We start from the raw sequence: 23,993 nt of genomic DNA, 5'->3' as shown, positions 1-23,993 counted from the left end.
AGATGGAAAAAAAAAAAAGACACTGACATTTACCTACTGCATTACTGAGAGATTGAAGACTAGGCCTTAGATCTCTTCTCTTAATTGCTTTCCTTAATCACATTCCTCATGGTTTCTGGGTCTCTCAATCGAGGTCTGAGTCGTAAGAAGTGATGCTTGCAAAAAATACAGATGGTGCACTGAGTTCAGAAAGAGCTGTAAATTGTAAATTGATATGGTTAATTAGAAAACAGGGACTGAAAACAGAAATAGACTAACAGAGAGAAAAAAACAAACTTGTGGTTACCAAAGGGGAGAGGAAAGCAGGACAGACAAATTAGAAGTGAAGGATTAACAGACACAAAGGACTATGTCTAAAATAGATAAGCAACAAGGATAAACTGTACAGCACAGGGAATTATAGCCATTGTTATAATGTAAAGTGGAGTATAATCTGCAAAAATACTGAATCGCTATGCTGTACCTGAAACTTAATATTGTAAATCAACTATACTTCAGTTTAAAAAATAAAAAAGGAAGAGCGGCTTGCAGAAAGACTGACAGCATATCTGAGCTCTAAACCTAGCCAACTCATTTAACCTGGTCCCTATATTCCTTGTCTTTCAAATGAAGGGATAGGCTACTTGATGGGAATATTTGCACAGCACTTTGAGCCCTTTTAAAAACACGCATTGTGTAAAGAGACTTACAAAGTGCCAGCATAGAGTGCTAAAAAGTGTTAGTAGGCTTAAGAGTCCAGGAGCTTTAACCAAAGTTCTTGATCAGCGTGGTGACATAACGTTACCAGCATTTTATTATTAATCTGGTTGCGAATTACTGCTAAGATTGGGAAGGTGAGGCTGGAACTTCAGAGAGAGAGAGAGACCAGTAGGATGGCTGTTGCTAGAGTCTAGTAGAAGATGAGGGCATCCAGTACATTGCGGTAATGAAACCTGCTAGGAACGTGTTCTTAACAGGGCACACGCAAACTCGTTATTTAAAAGGAAGGGAAAAGGTCTTTTGAGTGTTTGGTTTTTTTTTTTTGCTGTTGTTGCTGTTTTCGTTTGTTTGTTTTTAAAGCAGCTACTGTAGAGGCTTGAGAGGCGAGGAGAGCTCATTTGGAATTAAAACAGTTAGATTCCTGGCTTCACCACCTCTAATTATGTAATATAGAGGAAGTCGCCTAACCTCTCTTGAACCTGGGTTTCGTTTTCTCCAAATTAAGGAGACAATCCCTACTTGGCCAGCATTTCTATGCACAAAACTAGGCAAGTGGCTTAGGGCACCTAGCAATGGCGCTGACGGGTGGCTCCCGCCTTCCCCCGGGTATCCTTAGGGCTAGAGCTGAGGAGCCAAGGACCGCTCAGGCCCGGAAAGCGGTTCCACCTGGAGACGGCGGCCGCGCACTCTGGTCCGGGGCCGGGCTGACCTCTGAACGCTGGCCCCACTTTGGACCAGGCTTCGCGCGGGAGGACGGCGCCTCCCCCGCCAGAGGGGCTCCGCGGACGCCGAGAGGGAGCGGGCGGCACCGGGCGAGAGACGGTGACGGCGCGGGAGGCTGGGATGGCCACCCCCACGCCGCCGCCCGCGAACTCGCCGGGAGTGCTGGGCCGCGCTGGCCGCGTTTGAAGTCTCCGGCGCGGCCGCTGGTTGGCTCGCGTGGGTCACGTGGCCCAGGCAGGAGTTTCCCCGACAGCTGGAGGCTGCGTGGGATCCGGCGGCGGCTCCGGAGCTCAGCGGTGCGGCCTTCCCCGCCCCCTCCCTCCTCCCCCGCCCGCTTCCGCCCGGCTTATTATCCTCCTTATTGACAAACAGAGCGGCCGCGGCGGCGACTCTCGGCGTGCGTTTGTGGCCAAGCCATGGGAGACAAGAAGAGCCCTACCAGGTAACAGCGCCCGGGCCCCCGGGCCCGGACTGTACAGGCGACGGGGCTCTCGCGGCGGGCTTCGGGCACTCGTCTCGCTCGCCGCCGGGGCAACGGGGCTAGAACGGGGGCGGCACCGCTGCTGCGCGAGCGCTGCCGCGTGAGGGGCCGGCGCCGGCCGCCCCACAATGGAGCCGCGATGGCGGAGGCCGGCGCGGCAGGCCGGGGTGTCCGAGCGGAGGCGGCGGCTGCGACCGCGCTCGCGCCCTCGCCTTCCTGACTCCCCTCCCCCTCTGAGCCCGAGGCGGGCGCGCCGGGCGCTGGCGGGGCGGGGGTCGCGGGCCTGGGGCGGGGGGCGGGGCGGGCGCGGCCGCGGGGCCCGGGCGCGGCCTGCTGGTGACCCCGCGCCGCGTCGTGTCCGGGTTGTGTCCTGCAGGCCGAAGCGGCAGCCGAAGCCGTCCTCGGATGAGGGTTACTGGGACTGTAGCGTCTGCACCTTCCGGAACAGCGCCGAGGCCTTCAAGTGCATGATGTGCGATGTGCGGAAGGGCACCTCCACCCGGTGAGTCCCGCGCCTGCCCTGCGCGCCGCCAGCCGGCGGGGTCGAGGCGCCGAGGACGCCCCTGCGGCTGCCGTCCCCTCCCGCGACACTCGCCCACCCGTCGGGCGGAGGCGAGACTGAGGTGGTGTCCGCGATAGGAACTGGGTCACGTTGATCGCGACCCTAGCGCTCGTTTGCGGTGAAGGGAAATTGAAGAGGCTGTAACGTTTCTTGCTGCCAAGAGAGAATAAATTATTAAAGAGAGGCATTAGCCACTGCGATTTAATGATTTAATTCATATCGCTGGGTGTAATGCCGCATCCCCCTTTCCCCAGCACACATTCCGGATGTAAGAACGTAGGCTGCATTGTTGTGTTAGTGTGTAGGAATCAAAGAAGCACCATGCAATCCTCTTTAGAAGCAAAAGATGTAATTTAATTTCCTTCCTCAAAAAAGTATCTGATTATAGAATACATAGTAGATTAAGCTTTTTTTTAATATAAACGTCTAGAAGGGTCAGATCAGGGTTTTGTGTAGTGTCTTTACCCCAGTTCTCTAACATTTTATAAATAGTTGAGGTGAGCCCAGTCACAGGGACACATTTTTACTGCAAGTATCTGACTTTATTTTGTTTGATTAAACGGCACTCTTATTAGACTATATGAATGAGATAAAATTAATCTTTGCGTATTTTCAGCCTTTATTTCATTGCAAGCTTACAGTATGATAACAGTCTTTAAAAAAAAACACTTAAGTGAATTAAGTGGATAAAGAAAATCATTCAGGAAATTTAAAGTCATGGGCATTCTTGATCTGCCAGCACGTAGTTACTGTGATTTATACCCTGGTATTTAGATGACATATTTTTGATTAAAGTCAATTAGAAAGTAAATTGTCACACCTATACTGATACAATAAACTGTTTTTTTTAAAGGATTATATAGTATTAATATATATTCAGTAGAAGTTAGATTTCTGAAAATGAGATATCCAGATTTTAAAACACTATTTACAGCATTTTATTAAATTTTTAAAATGTAGAGACAGAAATAGTTGTCAAAAACTTGAAATTTGTAGATTTGCTCAGTGAAGCTGGCTACTTTTGACATAACCTTTTTGTAAGTCATAATTCACTTTTGGTATATTCTCATTTACATTGGATAAAATATGTTGAGTATTTTCATGATGTCTTAAAAGGCAAACTTTCAAACATCTATTAAATTCAAGGGAATATAACAGAACATGCTAAAAGGAAAAAAATTTTGCTAAAATGAATGTGGACCCGTGATTAAACTATTTTTGAAAGCAGAGTATCTTTACATCTTTATGTCTATATAAGGTTGGATTTGGTCTAGATTATATTTGTATATCTATGTTAGTACTTTGTATTTTTTTAAATGCTCAATAAGCAATTTTCAGAAAATCTGGTTTTTGGAGGCAGGAAGTTTAATGTGGAGACAATTATTATAATCTTAACCTCTGGTTCAATATTGTTGCTTTTTGTTGTTCCCTCTCTATTTTCTTATAGCCATTAGAAAAATACTGAAACTAGAAGAGCTTATATGTTTATTTGCAGGGACAGCAAGGAAGGGGGGAAGCTGGTGTCCTACTCCACAGCCAGTCTTGGGGTTAGAGGAACCCTGAGAAATAGAGTAGGTGGTGGCAGCTCAGAAGAGAAGAAACAGGCCGAATACCTGGCACCTGGAAGAAGAAGGAATATAGTGCACAGGGGAGTTGGCCCAGGACAGAGAAGTGGGCCTAGTTTAAAAGAGGCTTGAGGCCCACATGGGGGCCCCTGACATTTTTTACCAGTACATCTGAGCTCTTATAGATCCAATTTTTAGTGGTGGAAACATTACTTGAGGAGGACTCAGAGAAGCATTGTCATTTGGATTGAAACTGAAGAGGCTCTGGGCAACTCACCAGAAGTCTAAGGGACACTCTGTTCCTAAAAGTAAGTGTTCGACACTACGACCCTCTCAGCTTCTTCCTTCCTCTCTCTGAATTTGTCTCTTCTCTTTTGATTTTGGCCCTAAGTTAAACCTAAGAGCTCTAATTTCTCTGTTATCTGTTATTTTTCTCCCGCTGTTTCTGTAATTTAGAGTGGAATCTGTTTGGGTAGAACAATGGAACAGGGCATTGTTAATAGGGCAGATACTGATTGCACCACAAAATATTTGCCTCTCTGGTAATGTTAGAAAAACAGAATTAAAGGACTGCTTGAGAAGCACAAGTTTCAATAGCTGGAAGAAATAATTCTCCATGGCTGACATGTTAATTAGCAGTTAGGGTAATTTCAAGAACAAGGTTGACAATTTCCAAAGCAGGGACTGGAGAGCTGCAGAGCAGAAGCATGCATTTTGCTTATGATTTTTTTGCATGACTAACAGATGGGACTTGGATCCCTTGGATCTGACTGACCTTTGAACTGATTCTGTCTTAGTCACCAAATGTGAGGCCAAGTCTAAGCCAATCCCAGATATTTGAAAAATCTTTTCTTTTTAAATCTCCAGAGAAGATGGAGTCCATGATTTTCCTTTAAAGTCTTTCCGACAGTCTTTTTTTGTTTAAAGGATATCTAGTTCAAATCCTTTATATTACAATGGAAGATCTTTTCCTTTAGCAGTATCCCTGGTAGGTCATGCTTTTCTGCAGAATACCTGTGTGGAATGAAATGATGTTATTATATGTATAGCAGTATTTCAGAATGAAATGTGATTTGACGTGGCTTCACTTCCTAAATTGATAAACTATATTCTTTGCATGTTTGCCATTTCTGCAATTGAATTTGGGTTTTGAATTTGCTGGCCTTAATTTAAATTTGATTAATCTTTCTTAAAATCCAGAATCTAGATAATTAGTTCAAGTACTAGAAGTTTTCTACATTATGTTTTTGTGAGATAATCAGTGATAAATGTCAAACTGACAGGAAAAATGTGAAAAAGTTATGGTGACAATTATTATCAGAGGTACTACACAATATCCTTCATCTTTTTATTTCATATTCTTTTAAACCAATAAGTGTATCGAAGTAAACCTAAGAAGCTTTTAAGATTCGTTCTGAATCATCAGAGAAGAAAAAATGTTTAGTATAGTGCCTGTGAGGGTAGTACAATCAGTGAATGATAATTGAGTCAGGGTAGTATCGTATTGCCACTTCTTCATATGGAAATGGAAATTACTGCTTAATTCAGATTGCAGATATTTAAAAACAAAAATGTTAGAGCTGTTTGTTTTGGTTTTGAACTGTGATGTAAATAAGGACCTATAAAATACCAGGCTTTCAAGTGTAATTTCAAGTGTCACAGGTACTGTTTTATTTTCTCAGGGTAAATTAGTAGTTCCTTTAGGTTTCTCAGGGATGTTATAGAGAGATGAGAAAGATGACACGTATTAGCAAGAGCACTAGGTGTTAGAGTAAGAGTGTGGCAACAGGTTCTTATCTCATTCTAACAACTGCTTTAGCGTTCAGCAGTGTTCATTGAACATCTTATTTTGTATGAGGCCTTAGCTAGGTACTGGACATAAAATGGTGAGCAAAATAGGTATTTGTTTCTTCTGTAGCATTTTAGGATTTTTCTGTCAATTCAGAAACACTTTGAACTGTACCAAATTCTACACAAGAGGTAGTAAAATCTTTTATGTGTAAGCTGAAGAGTTGAAATTTTCTTATTAAAAAATAGTGTAATTGAATGCAGTGTTGATTAGGATCTAACTGTTGGTAAAAAGAATGAATTATTTTAGCTTCTATAAAATGGAGGTAAATGATATAAAATTCACATTTTGAGTAACCCTAAGGCAGTTATCCAGTAAAAATCTTTTCAGTGTCATTGTTGTTTTATCATACCTGCTTTTTATTTTCTAATTGGTGGTTTAGCACAGATTCTCCTAGACTCTTGGTGTGGGAATGTCAGAAAAAAAATTGAGGACCGTCTCAATCATTTTGCAGAAATGCAGACTTCTGAGCCTCCTTAGCCTGAGGAGCCTTTCCAGCTACTACACAGTTGTTCAGAGACTCCTTATTCTAGGAGGTCGGTTGGTTGGTTTTTCTCTCTATATTGTAGGTTAGAGTAGTCACATAGATTTGTTGTTTACAGAGAAATTTTGGAAGTGATTAGTGTTTGGAGAGTAGTGGTTTTCAAAGTGTGATCTGATGAACCCCAAGGGTCCCTGAGGCCCTTTCAGGGAGTCTGTAAAGTCCAGTTGATTTTCATAATCATACGAAGATGTTATTTGCCTTTTCAACTGTGTTGACACTTGTGGTGCAGAGGCGATGTGGGTTAAACTGCTGGCTCTTTAGCCTGAATCAAAGCAGTGGCACCAAATTGCTATATTCATCATAATCTTTGCTACCATGCACATGCATTAAAAATAATGCCAGTCTCACTTAAGAATATCCTTCATGAAGCAGTAAAAATGACTAATTTTAGAAAGTCTCCTGTCTTTTTTAATATTCTGTCTGATGAACTGGGAAGTACAAGTAGAGCACTCCTGCTGCATACCAAAGTAGACTGGTTGATTTGATCCAAAGCATTTTTGTAATTGTTTTGAGTTTCAAGCAGAACTAGCTTTTTAAAATAAAACATTATTTTTATTTGAAAGAATGCCTGGCAAACTATGGTTATTCATACTTGGATATTTAGCAGATATTTTCTCAAAAATAAACACAGTAAGTCTGTCATTTCAAGGAAAATAATTGATAGTATTTGTTGCCAATGGTAAAAATAGAGCTTTCAGATGAAAATTAGAATTTTTGAAAACTTGTAATTACCACTGCAGTGAGCTTAAGAGCATCCTATTAGTTTAAAGATGAGATCGGATGGTTATATCAATAAATGTAATTTCTGATATTTTATCATGAAGTTTGTCAATAATTGGAAGATCTGAATAACTCAGTCAATCAGTATTTCCCAGTAACCAATGTATAATGTTACAAAACATTGCATGGATAATCCATTCGAAGTATAAAATAAATCAGTGGCTTTTAAGCAAATACATCATGAAAAGTTTGTTGATGTGGTTCCAGATTTCACATGCAGCTAACCTTTGAGAAACAACTTCTTGTGCTGTGAAGTAGTATCAAAGAAGATTATCCACAAATACCTGAAAAGGCTATAAAATACTCCTCCCTTGTCCCACTACATATTTGTGAGAGTCGATATTTTCTTTATATTCTTGAAATGAAATAGCACATTGCAAAAAATTGAATGCAGAACTAGATATGACAATCCAGATGTCTTCTAATAGGCCAGAGAGTAGAGTACCATTGAAAATATACAAGTACCACTCTTCACACAAAATTATCTTTGTTTTGGAGATTATAGGTTTTTTTTTCCCATAAAACTATTGTTTATATTAAAATATGGTCTATTTTATTTTTAAATGAAGTAATATATATTTAATTATTTTAATTTTCAATATAGTAATTTGTTCCTTGATATAAATAAGACCTAGGTAAACAAAAGCTCTTCTAACTTTTGAGAGTATGAAGAGATCCTGATACCAAAAAGTTTATGTACTGCTGACCTAGAGTTTTACTAGCTTGGGTTTCTGTATACAACAGATTTACTTTAGCAGGCATTCTTTCCCTTTCCTTTATCCTTTGTTGAGTGAGAGCTCTCTGATATAACCTAGTAACCTAGTTCCTAAACTCAGAGGCCTAATCTCAGTCTTCTTTCCGTGTCATCGCAGCAGTATTTGATGTTGGTAGCCTTTTGTATAAATTAAAATTCTCCTTCCTTGACATCTCCCACACTTTTTTCCTAGTTTTCTTTCTAAATCTCTGAAATCAATTTCTGCCTACCCAAACTTGACTTCTCTCTATTCCTTATTTTGTATGGGGCATAAACTTTCTGGAACCTAAGCTAGAAACTATCATTGTCTCAACTTTGAGTCTAACTCATCGTTATCCCTCATGTCCAGTCTTTTGGCTTCTCTCTCAGATCTGTCCTTTTTCCGTTTTATGTTACTATAGTTTAGAAGCCCGTATCATTTCTCTCTTGAGTTATTGGATAAATGGATCGCTTCTTCAGAATGCCATTTACATTATCTTTAGTATTTTTTTGAAACTGTGTGATTATGTTGGCCTCCCTATTAAAAAAAAAAATGAGACCTTTCCGGTGGTTACTGAATAAAGGTGGAACATTTAAGCGTGGCATTCAAGGCCATAATAATTTACGCCTAGATTACTTTGCCAGCTTTAGTTCTTGCTGGGTGTCCCAACCAACCTTATGCTGCCTTAGCACCCAAGTATTTCTGTCAGATGGTTCTTCTTCTTTTTTTTTTTTTTTTTTTGTCTTTTGTCTTTTTTGTTGTTGTTTTGTTGTTGTTGTTGTTGCTATTTCTTGGGCCGCTCCTGCGGCATACGGAGGTTCCCAGGCTAGGGGTTGAATCGGAGCCATAGCCACCGGCCTACGCCAGAGCCACAGCAACGCGGGATCCGAGCCGCATCTGCAACCTACACCACAGCTACGGCAACGCCGGATCGTTAACCCACTGAGCAAGGGCAGGGACCGAACCCACAACCTCATGGTTCCTAGTCGGATTCGTTAACCACTGCGCCACGACGGGAACTCCCAGATGGTTCTTCTTAAAAGAAATCTTCTGGGATTGCAACCATTCCTGCAACTACCTCTACTATCATATTGATCAATGTATCTGTCTATGTATATATGTATATAATTATAGCTGTCTAGATGTTCTTCTGCTCTCAGGGCAGGGACTGTATTACAGTGATATCCCTAGAAGCTAGGAAGGTACCTGGGACTCTTTAGGCATTTAAACTTTGTCAATTAATAGTCTTTTAAATTTGACTATTGCTATTTGCCACCTAGCATTGCTTTTCCAAAACTTTTAAGACTTTGTAAAAATATTATCAGATTATTTTGTTCATTATTTGTAGGTATATATTAATTCTTTCAAAATTATTTTCACAATTTTGCTTTATATTTTGATGTTGTGTTATTTGATTAAAAGCACAATTTTTACAAGTAGATAAGTAAGATGAGTCTTTATTTAAACATGAGGATATTTTTATGACAATATTTGGATATTTTGAAGATTAAATAGAACATACTTATAGAATGTAGTGCATGTCATTTCTATGACCATATTTTATTCTTATCGTTACACATTCTTAAAAGCATGAAAGTGTGCAGGAGAAAATACAACTTCTCAGTTTTAGAACATTTTTAGCTTTATCATTTCTTTATTGAGATATAACATGTTTCATGTCTTAACATTATTTCAAGGATGATATTGTACATGAATACCTTAGCATTTTAAGGTACAACTTGGGAAAGATGCACATTTATTATCTCACAACCTCTTAGGTCTTGCTATTCAGATTTTTGAAATTTACATGGTATAGCCAAAAATGTTTTTTTTCTTTTTTCTTTTCTAGGGCCGCACCTGCACCATATGGAGGTTCCCAGGCTAGGGGTCTAATCAGAGCTGTAGCCACCGCCTACGCCAGAGCTGCAGCAACGTGGGATCCGTGCCGCGTCTGCAACCTACACCACAGCTCATGGCAACGCCGGATTCTTAACCCACTGAGCGAGGCTAGGGATCGAGCCCACAACCTCATGGTTCCTAGTCCGATTCGTTAACCACTGAGCTACAATGGGAAAACTCCCGTATTTCTTGACCGAAGTAAACTAGTGAACTCATGAAAGAGTACAGCATGTTATGAAATGCGTTTTATTCCTTAATTAAATTGTAAGTTCTCTGTTGAATGGTATTTTAAGTTAAAATAGTTGATGTTGAGGGCCTATCAAAACCCAAAACATACTAAAGGTAGATTTGTAGTATTTAATTGAAAAATAGTTTTGAATTCAGATTTTGCATTTGTTAGAACTGTGCAAATCATTCCATTCCATCAGAGGAATGAATTTAATAATTAAAATGAAAGTGATTTTACTTTATGATTGAGATAGTATCGTTGTATCTATGAACATGTTACTTTTGAAGATAAATCAGTTGTACAAATTAGCAGATGTCTATAAAACTATAGAAGTTAGGCAAACATTTTTTAAAAATGGAATTTCCCTCATCTTGTGCTCCTTTACTATTTCTAATTGTCCAGAGTCAGACTGAAGGGATTAGTCATTGATACCTGTCTAGAATTTGTTATTTTGCCTGCCTTGTCAGCTGCTTATTCTTCAAGGACATTCTCCTAGGCCCATCCCAGAATTGCCTTGCTTTGTCCTCTGTTCATGCCTCTGATTGTGATCTCCAGCTAGCTTCAGTATTTCCTCAGAAATGCAGAATTGATTTTCTTTTTCTCATGAAGCTGAATGTTCTCTCTCAGTAGGAGGGAGGAGGATGGCCGTATTCTCTTTCTGGAATCTGAGCAGTCCATCAAAGTCAATTCATGATGCTTACCTTTCTTATCATTTAGCATACTCTAGTTCTATTACATGTATGTGTTTACTTTCTTGTTATGCTGTGAGTTTAAGAGAAATAAGAAACATTACCTTTTTCAAAGATGTTTAACGAAGTGTCTCGGTTATAGTAAATGTTCAGTAAAGGTTTATTGAAAGAAGAATATAGGTATTAGGAAAAGTTATTACTTTTTTTTTAAAATAAGCTTTGAAAAAATTGGAATTTTGATATGTCATTGAAGAAGAACCCTCTTTTTCACATGTGTGAATTATCAGAAATAAATGATCGAAAGTGAACAGAATTTTAGAATTCTGTATGTACGTGCTTATTGGACATGTGCCATAAGCCAGAAATCATGCTGGGACTGTAGACTTGGTGAGACCCACTTCTAGCCCCTGAGAGTTTGAATGCTAGCAAAGAAGATAGATAATACAATAGAAAGAATGTAAAATTAACTTTCCAGTATAGTCTTAGTTTTGGAGAAGTTCTGTGCTCTGGTTAAGTATGAAATCAGTTACTGTTGAGGCCATTATTAGTAAACCACTTTTGGTAAGGTATGGTTTAATATTTTAACATCATGACTAATTTCCAGTTTGATTGATTACCTTTCTCCTAAGAAGTTTCAACCGAATGAAGCTGCCACTTCTTTGCTGGGCCTTTTTTCCTTTGCGTATGTATGATGTACATGTGTATAAATATGTATTTTTTTAAAAAGAAATTGCTGTTTTTAGGAAAAGATTGTTATATAATTGAGGTAAGATTTCAGAAGACTAAGATGATTACTAGCCTCTGACAGATTTATATAGGATGGTATAGATTGTTTGTATGTATTTAGTACTTATCCCCAAAACCATCTTTTTCAAGAATAACATAATTAGTAATAGAACTTCATTATTAAACTTAATGACTTTTTTCAGCTATTACATTGGTGGCATTGGCAATGATCTTAAGTATACTGCTCAGGTTTTTTTTTTTTTTTAATTTTTCCTTTAAAAAGCATTATTGAGAAAATTAAATGAGTTAATTTCTGAGAAGCCCTTATCATAGCAGCCGGCACAAGTAAGTGCTCACTAAATGTTTTTGAAAGAATATCACTTATTGCTACCAAATTAATTTTTAGTTACTATAGGTTTTTTCTGTGGGTAGTAATTCATTAAATTCAGTATCTTTATTTATCTTTCCTGTAGTGCTTTATTGTGTTCAGCACTACTTTCCTTTATATTCTTCCATTTGCTCATCAAAGCACCCTGCACTGGGGAGAGGGAGACGGTCATCTAGCCATAGATTTAGTTATATATGATCTGTGATTGATAATCATCTGTTTAAAAAACTTTGTCAGGGATTTCATTCTGTAGTATTGTTATGGAAATTTACAAATTACGGAGACTTTTAGAGCTAGAAGGAACCTTTCAAGAGCTTCCATGGTGTTTAGTCATTTCCTGAGATCAGCTAGTTTTTATTTCTTGAAACCTTAATAGTAGAGAGATAACATAGTCTTCAGAGGGATGAACTTGATAGGTATGGGGTAGAAATGTTGGAATTAAAACTTTTGAAATTATTGAGGCCACCATTGTTTCCAAACCTGTTGGTTTGGAATTTTCAATTCCGTTTGGAAGATTCTTGTTGTGCTACAGTCTTAAGAGAACTGCCAGGTCACACGGGTAGCAATCTCCTGGGTGAGATCTTTTCTATTCATTGGAACTCCTGACTCTAGCTCAGTAGCAACTTGACAAATAAGAAAACAAACAGGCCTGGAAAGACTGTGACCTGTTAAGGTCAGTGGCTGGTTAATGCCAGATTCAAATATTTGGATTTCTAAGTCCTCTTTCTTACCTTCCTAGCAAGTAACTACTTCTTCCTCTTTTTTTTTTTTTTTTTCCAAAGTCTCAGGAACAGCATATGAAAGTTCCCAGGCTAGGGGTCAAATAAGAGCTATAGCTGCTGACCTACACCACAACCACAGCAACACCAGATCCAAGGCATGTCTGTGACCTACACCACAGTTGATGGGAGTGCCAGATCCTTAACCCACTGAGCAGGGCTGGGGATCAAACCACATCCAGAGAACCACATCCTCATCCCAAGTTTGCTAGCAAGTAACTTCTTAAGGATTTTTTCTTATAAATTTCCTTGTACCTAGATCTAGTGCTGTGTACATCTTGATAGCTTCTAACATTGAACCTACTGCTTTTAATAATAAAAGAACTTAGGTTAAAATATGGGCTAGCAGTATAGTGAATGAAGAACAAAATGACTATCAGTCGTTTTCCCTGTGTTAATATTTTTGAAGTTAAAATATGTTAAACTTCATTGTTATGTCTTTTATAATAAAACTTACTGTGCTGTATATTTTGACCTCTATGATACCGTAGTATTTCTTAGGAGAAAAACCCCGGTAAATGTTATTTCCCTCTTTTGTTTGTGATGTAAATACTTAGAAACACTAATAATATAACTAATAATCAGTTTGACTCTGTGTATATGAATGCGTGTGTTTGATGAAAAGTTTGTATAGCCCTCTGAAAGTTTTAAAAATGCGTTAAATCACTTCATCTTTTCATATTTTATTGTCTGCTCAAGGTTCTTTTACACAGTGTCATCCTTTATAGGGTATAATAGGGATGATCAACCTACAGCAGCAGTAAGGAGATGATACTCAATGCCGGAGAAGTCGTTGCCCAGGAAGTTGGGCTTTCAGAGTAGACAAAGTTGTTTGGGTCGTCTTTCATCTTTTCCCATCCTTTTTTGCTGTTTATCTTTTGTCTCCCAGGGCCCCAAACCTCCTTGATAATACTCATTTCTAGCCTACCTTCTAGAATGCTCTGATTCCTTTATTTTCTTTACTCCACCAGCAATTCTTCCTTTACTAGAAAAATCTTTTCTGTTTTATGTAAATATGAATAAAGTAATAGTTTCAAGTGCGAATGTAAATAACCCGAGTATGGGGAGTAGAACCGTTTTTTCCCTTAAGGTCGTAAGTCTCATTCTGATGATAAAAGTAGCACATGTTCATTGAGGATACTAAAGTCTAAGGAGGAAGATAGGAATGCCCTCACACCACCTCTCCAGATAGAAAGAGGTTAACCCCAGATGAGACGCACAGCCATCCCTTCCTACTCCTGCAACAGTCTTTTTGAAGCCAGCTTTGGGAAGCCTCCTGTGAGAGAGCAAGTTGCAGGAAGTAAGGGAGTAAAGAGGAGATGGGTTTGTTAGTTAGAATCAAATAACAGCTTTCTTGGTGTAGAGAGAGCTGACCTTCCTTTGGAATTGTGCTCTTTGGAACCCTTAGGTCTGAAATTGTCTCAGTGGCTGTCAGTAAGAACAAATAAGGTGGGGGGGCTGTGTTCCCCTGTGCCACTTCAGACAAATCATCTATGCTCTTATACATTTTATTAGGAGTTCTCTTAATTTGTATTTCCTAGATGTTATTTTGCTATCAAAGCATTTTTTTGAGAATCACTGCCCTGTTCCATCCACTTGGCCTTCTAATACTTAGATTCTGTTCAGCACAGGCTAGATTAATTGTGGCTGGACGTCTTAGGCTTACATTTCAAAGGGAAGAGCTAATACTGAGTTTTGAAGCTTTTGCCCATGAAAAGCCTTTTCTTCTTCTCTCCTTTTTTTCCCCCACTCATCTTCTTATACACTTTGCTCCTTTTTTTTTTTTTTTAGCATATGCTCTCTTTTTTTGAAGACCAAGGCTTGTAAGGCCCAGAGCTCCATAATAATTGATTAGATGAGTAATGAGTGGTTCGGTTTACAGTTGAACAATATGTTCAATTCATAATGTCATCATATTGAACTTTTTGATAAAATTTAATAAGACTATTATTGTCTGTATGAATGTGTTTATCAAATATGCTCCATATTCCCTTGTTGTCAATTTTCTGTAAACTTAATGTTTCTGATTCACACAGTATTTTTCTGTAATATCCCTCAGTAATTTACACTTTAATTGTAATCTTGCTGTTTTCTACCTATGTAGGATTTCATTATAGGAAAATATATCTAGTTTTTTTTTAACTGTATATTTTAAATTTTTATGTTTACTCATGATGATAATGGAAAACAAAAAAAAAAGAAAAGAATGTTGGTATTTATAAGTTGCTTGCAACTGTATAGTATAGTGATGAAGAGTTTGGATTCTGGAGCTCAACTGTTTGGTTTTATATATTGGTTTCACCACTTACTAGCTGTGTGAACTTGTGAAAGTTACTTAACTGTGAAGCTCAGTTTTTTCATTTGTAAAACAGAAGTGATAATAACAACCAAAGGTTGTTGTGAGGTTTAAATGAGGTAATTCTTACAAAATATATGGCACAGTGCCTGGTAGAAAGTCCTCAAAAAGTATTAACTGAAACAATCAAATACATGAGCAGTAATGTAATATTTCCATATAGGGATGTTAACAGTTCCTGTTGTCAAATGCTTGGGGTCTAGTTGGAGTGGGGTGACTGACAAAGCCAGAACATAAGAATAAGTGTTTTCTATTAAAAAAAAAATTTCCATAAATTGTTTCTGGGATATTTTCACCCAGTCGCCCTTCTTCCCTCCCTCCCTCTTCTCCTCTTTCTTCTCTTCCCTCTGTGTGTGTGTGTGTGTGTACACGTACCTGATGTGGACTGTCGCATAAACATTTAGGCCTTACCAGTAAAAGTTTTAACATCTGGAAAGTACTTTAGTAGTGTAATAGCTGTAAGCAGTGTATATATAGACTTAAGGAATGAATAGTTTATGTCTTTTTTTTTTTTTTGCTATTTCTTGGGCCGCTCCCGCGGCATATGGAGGTTCCCAGGCTAGGGGTCGAATCGGAGCTGTAGCCACCAGCCTATGCCAGAGCCACAGCAACGCGGGATCCGAGCCGCGTCTGCAACCTACACCACAGCTCGCGGCAACGCCGGATCGTTAACCCACTGAGCAAGGGCAGGGACCGAACCCGCAACCTCATGGTTCCTAGTCGGATTCGTTAACCACTGCGCCACGACGGGAACTCCGGAATGAATAGTTTAAAGCAGCATTTAAAATTTTTCTTTTTCTTACTTGTCATAGTAACTGTAAAGAGTAAGTTAAAGGCTAAGTCTGTTTTCAGGGTTGGATTGTCAGCATGGTCTGGCCTTTTTTAGACCAGTGTGTCTTATTTATTACATTACTTCCTCCGCTTCATTCTCTCCCATCCCTTACAGTTTCTTAGTCTTTATGTTTGCTCAAGGCATCATCTCTGTTGAGAAGCATTTCTTTATCTGTAGACCAGAATGAATGCCCTTTCAGTTACTCTTAAAGCATTTTATGCAAAACGTGATGATTGTATTTATACAGTGTATTGAAAATACTTAATTTTGCTTATCTCTTCTTCCCTGGACTTGTAATCTCCTTGAAAGTAGTGTGTCTGGTTCTGGAATCACATTTTAATTTAAATCCCCACCTTGTCATTTATGACCATATGACCATAGGGCTTTTTGGTGATGATTAAATGGGATAAATGATGTAAGGAACTTAACATAGTCTTTAGTTGAAAGTAGTGGTAATAATTTTAAGTAATATTGATAAAAATCCCAGTGTCTGTCATTGTGTCTTGCATTGGTACTGACAGTGCTTAACTGAACTGCAAAGGCTCTTTATTTGATTCTGTTGCTGCTTTAAACTATTCTCCATTTGTCATTTAAAGGAACATTTACATATTTCATTTCATGAACCTGTGAGTTGGGTGGAGTGTGTTTAGGGAGTTCCTGTTGTGGCTCAGTGGTAAGGAACCCAACTAGTATCCATGAGGACACGGGTTAGATCCTTGGCCTCACTCAGTGGGTTAAGGATCCAGCATTGCCATGAGCTGTGGTGTAGGTTGCAGACATGGCTTGGATCTGGTGTGGCTGTGGCATAGGCTGGAGGTTACAGCTCCAGTTCAACCCCTAGCTTGGAACTTCCATCTGCCTCAGGTGCAGCCCTTTAAAAAAAAAGGAAAAGAGAAACTAGGGCAGAAGCTTGAGAAATATCATGACTTCCTTGTGGTAGTAGTAGAAGAGCATCCCACAAAGAGGAAGACAGAAATGGAGGAGGAAGAAAAATTAAATAGGGAGTAAGAAGCCCAGGAGAATGTAATGCTACAGAATAGAGGGAAGAGATTGTTTTCAAAAGGAGGGGCTGTGGTTGACCATGGCAAACGACTTTTATTTTCATTAGAATCTTAATTTTTACCTTGCATTCTTTGTAGTGTTTATTATAACAGGTGTGACATTAAAGTTGTATTTGAATTCCCATTGTGGCTCAGATGGTTACAAACTTGACTAGTATCCATGAGAATGTGGGTTTGATCCCTGGCCTTGCTCAGTGGGTTAAGGATCTGGTGTTGCTGTGAGCTGTGGTGTAGATCACAGATGCTGCTCAGATCTGGCATTGCCGTGGCTGTGTTGTAGGCTGGCAGCCGCAGCTCTGATTCAAGCCCGAGCCTGGGAACATCCATATGCTGCGGGTGCAGCTGTAAAAAGAACAGAAGTATATATTTTAAATTTAACAAGAGTATATTCCTGCATAATGCTTGCACAAAGCTTTTCATGATAGTTAAAATATTTCTGAATTGTATCTATAGATTAAATAAAGGAGATTAATAATGGAAGTTAGTAGATGAGTAAAATTACGTTACTAACCCTTTCAAGGAAGAGTGTGCTAATTATCTGGTAAAATCTATCACTAAGCCTCTTCTTTTACAGGTAGCTCCTGATTGTAGCTATAGAAATTAATAGAATTAATTTAAAAAATTGGGTCCATGTTGGTATCAAGAATTTTTTAAGTGGTAAGTATGGTAACTTTGATTCTTTCTTGGAAAATTGCATAGTTAACTGTGGAGGAGTTGTAGTTTGAAGAAGTCCTTATCTTCAGCACACCAAGCAAATCACAGAACTTTTCATAAAACTATAGTATATTTGGTCTGTAAAGTGATAGTCGTTGAGGAGTATATTGGATTTGATGTGATCCATGATTCAGATTTTATGAGTCCTGAATAACAAAGCTGTTATTTAGAATATAGTCAGTAGGTTGAAACTATTATTAATGATCTCAGACTATTATTTAAAATTTATTAATATTAGAAAAATTTGCCATTGTTTTATAAAACCAGTTTTAAATTGGAAATATGCATGTATGCTTTAGAGATCATTATTAATAATTGAGTTGAAAACTAATGCAGAGCTTAGAGTCTGGTCAGGTTAATTTTAATGTTATAGTCAGAAAAGTTTAGAAAAAGAAATTGTGGAGTAAAGATCAGACTTTCTTATTGTGTTGACATAACTGTTGTCATTCAGAGTATTGTTAGCTCTTATTTTTGTGTATTTAACTTGATACTGGCTTCAGTTAGCTTATAATGCTCCTGACGTTTGGGACTAGTATCAGGAAAATGTTTCCTTGAATTTGAAACTGTTAAGAATAGATGATATTAACTTTCTGCAGAAGTATCCCACTTTAATATATGGTTTATAAAACGTAGTGCTTAATTAAGGACTTGGATATTTGTCAAATTAGGAAGATCAAAATATTGTTGAAGATCAATTAATGTGATTAAGATATTCTTAGGAAGAATGACTAAAACATAAAAGGATATTAAAAAAAACCCCACAGCAGTGGTCAGTGTTTAGCATAGTATGGAAGGTGGTAGGAAGTGAGAGATGCTGTTTAGCAGTCCCTAGATTGGTGCTTTATTCTGAGGTTGTAATAGGATAGGCTCCTAACTATATCTTAAAATTATTTTAAATATTTCAATTAAAAAGAGTAGCTTGTAGACATAGCAACCAGTGGCATATGGAAGTTAGCAGGCCAGGGTTGAATTGGAGCTATATCTGCCAGTCACAGCGACAGCCACAACAGATCTCAGCAGCTTCTTGCATTACAGCTTGCAGCAATGCCATATCCTTTACCTACTGAGAGAGGCCAGGGATTAAACCCCCATCCTCCTGGATACTAGTTGGGTTCTTAACCTGCTGAGCCACAGTGGAAACTCCTATAATGCTTCAGTTCTGTCCAGATTCTTTGATGTTAAGAGGGAAACAGTCTGGAGGGTGGCATGTGATTTATTAATCAGTTCGCTGAAGTTGGTTGGTATAATTCAGTTGAGTATTAATCTGCTTTAGCTTTAGGTTGAATTTTTAGACCCCCAAAGCAAGAACCAGATTCAGAAATGGGCTCCCACCCATGAACTCATAGGTGTTGTTTTCCTGTGATTTCCTTTTTAGGCAGCTAATTGATATTCACTTTGTCACTTTAGCTTAATTCTCATTTCTTTGTAATGCTTTCCATACTAGTTACTTATTGCTGTATAATAAATTACCCCGAAACTTACTGGCTGAAACCAATAAACATTTATTATCCCTCCTTCTTCCTTCATCTCTTCCTTCTCTTTTTCCTTGTCAAGAATTTAGAAGCAGTTTAGCAGGTGGTTCTGGCTCAGGATCTCTCAGGCTCGACTGAGGGAGGATTCCTGTCCAAGCTTACTGGTGTGGTTGTCAGTGGGCCTTAGAACACTTGCTTCCAAGTTATTCACACAGCTGTTGGCAGGCCTCAGGACTCTGGCTGCTGGCCAGGTACATCAATTTCTTGACCATGTGGGCCCCTTCTTGGCACTGCTCACAGCATAACAGCTTGCTTACCCCAAAGCAAGGTATCTAGGTGAAAGTCTATAAAGTGGGAGCTGCAGTCTTTTTATAACCTAATTTTTGGGAGTGACATCTATTACTTCTGCCAAATTCTGTTGCTTAGAAGTGAGTCACTAAGTCCACCCCATACTCAGAGCAAGGAGATTACAGAAGAGCATGTGTACCAGAAGCTGGGATCATTGTGCACGATCTTAAAGGCTGCCCATCACACTGACCTTTAAAGTTGAAAACTTTTTACTGTTGTTGCAGAATTCTTTCTTGAAAGGGAAGCTTCTAGGGGAAACCCACAATATAAAATTGATGAATGGGAAGCTGTTCTGTCCAGAGCAGAGGTTCTAGGGAACTGGAGCTTACCTGCTAGCATCCTCCCCTTCAGCTTTTCTGAACAGTTTGAATATTAATATCTTTACTGTCTAACATTTCTCAAGAACATGAATATATACTATTTTTCTCATATTTTCCTTTTAGAATTTGTCAGCAGTTGCAGTTCTAAAATTCTAGCTTATAAAAAAATCAGGTATTAGAACATGGAAAATTATTTGTGTAAATGTGTTTGGCAACTTTAGCAGTCTGAGTAGCTTTCTTTACTAAAGTGAATCTAATGAATTGGCTAATTCTGTAATATTAGCATATATAATTTATATGTTGGTAGGGTAATGATAGTGATTTACTTAGTCTAGAATGTTTTCTTGACTATTTCCAAATTGTATGTATTTTTGAATACCTGTAAGTGTGTAAGTGGTATTTGCAGTTTAGTTTTAATGTTAATGTGTTATTGTATCTCTGTCATGCTGCATGTCATGATTCCTAATCAATAACATAAATTACTTATTTTCTTTACCTTGTAATGTAAAGAATATAATCTCAAAATAATGGTGTAGTCATCCCTTGATAACCAAGAGGGATTAGTTCAGGATACCTTTGTATACTAGAATCTGAAGATGCCCAAGTCCCTTATATAAAATGGTGTAGGATTTGCACATAAACCTGCACACCTATACACTTTAAGTCATCTTTAGATTGCTTATAATACCTAGTAGAAAATAAATGCTATATAAATAGTTGCTAGCATGGGAAATTCATGTTCTGCTTTTTTCACCCATTTTTTATATTATAGTTGATTTACAATGCTGTGCCAATTTCTGCTGCACAGCAAAGTGACCCATCCATATATTCATATATATATACATACACATATACATACATATTCCCTTTCTTATATTATCTTCCATCACAATCTACCCCAAGAGACTAGTTATAGTTCCCTGTGCTATACAGTAGGACCTCATTGTTTATCCATTCTAAACGTAGTAGCTTGCATCTGCTAACCCCTAACTCCCAGTCTATCCCACTCCCCCCCCCACTTGGCAACGACAAATCTTTTCTCTGTGTCTATGAATCTTTCTGTTCTGTAGATAGGTTCATTTGTGCCACATTTTAGATTCCACATATAAATGATATCATATGGTATTTGTCTTCCTAACTTATTTCACATAGTTTGAGAATCTCTAGTTGCATCTATGACATTCTGCTTTTTGAAACTTTTTGGAATTTTTTTCAAACTATGTTTGATGTACAGTTGGTTGAATCTGTGTATGTGGAACCCCCAGATACAGAGAGCCAACTGTACCAATCTCTAAACTTAGAATTTTTATTTATTTATTTTTCTTTTTATGGCCACACCTGTGGCACATGGAAGTTCCTGGATTAGGAGTTGAATCGATGCTGCAGCTGCAGGCCCACGCCACAGTCACGGCAACAACGGATCTGAGTTGCATCTGTGATGTACGGCACAGTTTGCAGCAACGCCAGATCTTTAACCCACTGAGCGAGGCCAGGGATTGAACCTGCATCGTTATGGACACTATGTTGTGTTCATAACCTGCTGAATCACAAAGGGAACTCTAGAATTTTTAGTAGTTTTTTTAAAAGATATATAAAATCATTTGAAAATAATGATATTTCTGATGGTTATGTTACAGTTTAATATGTAATTAGATTCCATGCATTGTTTGTAAGTTCATTACCCACATTAACTTAGTTAATCCTCACAACTGTTATGTGAGGTAGGTTCTACCATTACCCCTATTTTTATTTTTTGGGCCATACTCGCAGCATATGGAAGTTCCCAGGCTAGGGGTCAAATCAGAGATATAGCCACTGGCCTACACCACAGCCACAGCAACGCCAGATCTGAGGTGCATCTGCAACCTGCATCACAGCTCGTGGCACTGCTGGGTCCTTAACCTGTAGAACGAGGCCAGGGATCAAACCTCATTCTCATGGACACTAGTCTTATTGATTCATTACTGCTGAGCCACGATGGGAACTCCCTACCTCTATTTTTAGATAAATATTGTTTTTACATCTTGATTTTAGTTTAATTTATGTTAGGAAAATAGTACTGTTTCTGTTTCTTTATGAGATCATGGAGAGCAGTGGATAAAACTGAGGGAAAGGAAATTTTAAGAGATGTCTTTTTATCTGTTGAGTTGTTCAAGGAGCAAAAAAAGATGACAGTTTCTCTAAATGACATTATTTAATAAGTGAGTTTATAATTTACTTTTGACCTTATTTTTTGGTTAATTAAATAACCAAAACACACTTCGCCCAATAATTATGAACCATCAATAATGTCTTTTAAGTATGTGTGAATATGCGTATAATATTAAATTTTTATTATACTGTTAGAGGATATTAAGTCCAGCATTTACTGTGTATAACTTTCTGCAACTGTAATATCATACATTAAATCTTAATTGGAAATTAGAAAATAGTTTATCTGGAATCACAAAACTAGTTGTAATTTAAGTTGCTTCCAGCCCAGAGGTAATGTCCAAACCAGTGGACATTGTGGAAGTAAAGGTTAGCTAACTCATTTTTTTTTCTGAGTAGATTTTTTTTAAAGTTCAGATTGATTTTATAGAGTAGATTCTCATTAATGAAATGCTTGTTTGGTTCTTTGATTACTAAGGAGTACCTTTTTGTGGATGGGCCGCAAAGTTTTGAATAGAGTGGCCTAATTTCTGGAATTTCTGTTCCAAGTCATCTGGATAAAGTCCATCTTAGTTGAGCTTATGGCATGACAACAACAACAAACAGCTTTGAATGCTGGTCTCTTAAGTGGCTTTTTTGGTTACCTTAAAATATTTTCAAGATATTTTAATTTTCTTAAAATTTTTTTAAGTACACTTTATTATAATTATTTATCTTTGTCTTTTTAGGGCTGCACTGTGGCATATGCAAGTTCCCAGGCTAGAGGTCAAATTGGAGCTACAGCTGCCAGCCTACATCACAGCCACAGCAATGCCAGATCATAGCCGCATATCTTATCTACATTACAGCTCATGGCAATGCCAGATCCTTAACCCACTGAGCGAGGCCAGGTATCAAACCCACATCCTCATCGATCCTAGTTGGATTTGTTAACCGCTGAGCCATGATGGGAACTCCTTGATTTTATTTTAAATTCATAAGATCTGAGTCTAAAAGGAGACTGTGTGTGTTGCTATAAATACATATTGGAAATTATTATTTAGTTCTTAATGACCCCTAGCTTATATCATAAAATATTTGGATTATGCTTCTGTACCTGTGTCTTCAGTCCAAACCCATAGGACCTTCATGCCATGTACTTGCTCACTCTTCAGGGAATTGAAGTTAGGAAAGTTAACTAGGTGACCTTTTTGGCATTTATCTCTGAATTACAGTTAGAAATTGAGGTCTGTGTAGTGCCCATGTTTGCACGAATGGGTCATTTAAAAACTAATGCATTAATTGGAGTTCCCATCGTGGCGCAGTGGTTAATGAATCTGACTAGGAACCATGAGGTTGCAGGTTCTATCCCTGCCCTTGCTCAGTGGGTTGACGATCCGCGCTGCCGTGAGCTGTGGTGTAGGTTGCAGACTCGGCTCGGATCCCGCGTTGCTGTGGCTCTGGCGTAGGCCGGTGGCTACAGCTCCGACTGGACCCCTAGCCTGGGAACCTCCATATGTCGTGGGAGCGGCCCAAGAAATAGCAAAAAGACAAAAAAAAAAAAAAAAAAACAAAAAAACCCAAAAAAAAACTAATGCATTAATTGCCATTTTTTTTAAAACTAAAAAATTATATCCTTTTAAAATAAAATTTAAGACAGTTTGTATCTTAAGTGGGAATCTAGGAAAAATTTTGACATGGTGCTGTCAGCCTTTACTAAATACAAATACCTCATAACAAGATTGAAATGTAAGATTTTCATTAGAACTACATTTTCAATTTGGTTTTTTTGAATAATGTTTTATATACCATTTTATGCTGTTTACTCTTAAAAGAAAAGCTATACATCTTTAATTTTTTCCATAGAATGAAGAAGCATGAATCCATATATTTCTTGAGGGTAAGAGTAATTATTAAATAGCAATATAATGGTAAAGGGAAATCTGTTACTGACACATATCCGTTCCTTCAATAGGAGCTAGAGTTTGAAGACATTCTTGCTGTTGCACATTAAAATGAACGTGTGTTGTGTTAAAGGTAAAGGGTATCTTCATGTGAGCCTGAAGATAAAGTTCTAGTGAGAAGATCTTTATTTTGTTAGAAATAGAGTTTT

General features: G+C 38.3%; 1 protein-coding gene across 9 annotated transcripts in view; it reads left to right on the top strand.

Annotated features, from left to right (window-relative positions):
- YAF2 (YY1 associated factor 2) overlaps window positions 1,578–23,993 on the top strand; it is an 86,319-nt gene continuing 63,903 nt past the window's right edge. For 3 of the 9 annotated variants that reach the window (XR_002344163.1, XR_002344162.1, XR_002344164.1), the window contains exons 1-3: window positions 1,578–1,864; window positions 2,280–2,405; window positions 3,961–4,338. Coding sequence is in view for 6 of the 9 variants with exons in the window: in XM_021092547.1 (XP_020948206.1) it covers window positions 1,839–1,864; window positions 2,280–2,405; window positions 3,961–4,162 (354 nt within the window). In the remaining 3 variants the exon portion in view is untranslated. Of the gene's footprint in view, window positions 1,865–2,279; window positions 2,406–3,960; window positions 4,344–17,197; window positions 17,554–23,426; window positions 23,918–23,993 lie in introns of those variants that run through there. The other 6 variants (XM_021092544.1, XM_021092540.1, XM_021092541.1 and 3 more) reach the window with 4 other exon arrangements.

This window comes from Sus scrofa, chromosome 5, assembly GCF_000003025.6.
Source record: "Sus scrofa isolate TJ Tabasco breed Duroc chromosome 5, Sscrofa11.1, whole genome shotgun sequence".
Lineage (NCBI taxonomy): Eukaryota > Metazoa > Chordata > Mammalia > Artiodactyla > Suidae > Sus > Sus scrofa.
The sequence above is the reverse complement of the archived record's forward strand: the minus strand, read 5'-3'. Positions and strand labels throughout refer to the sequence as shown.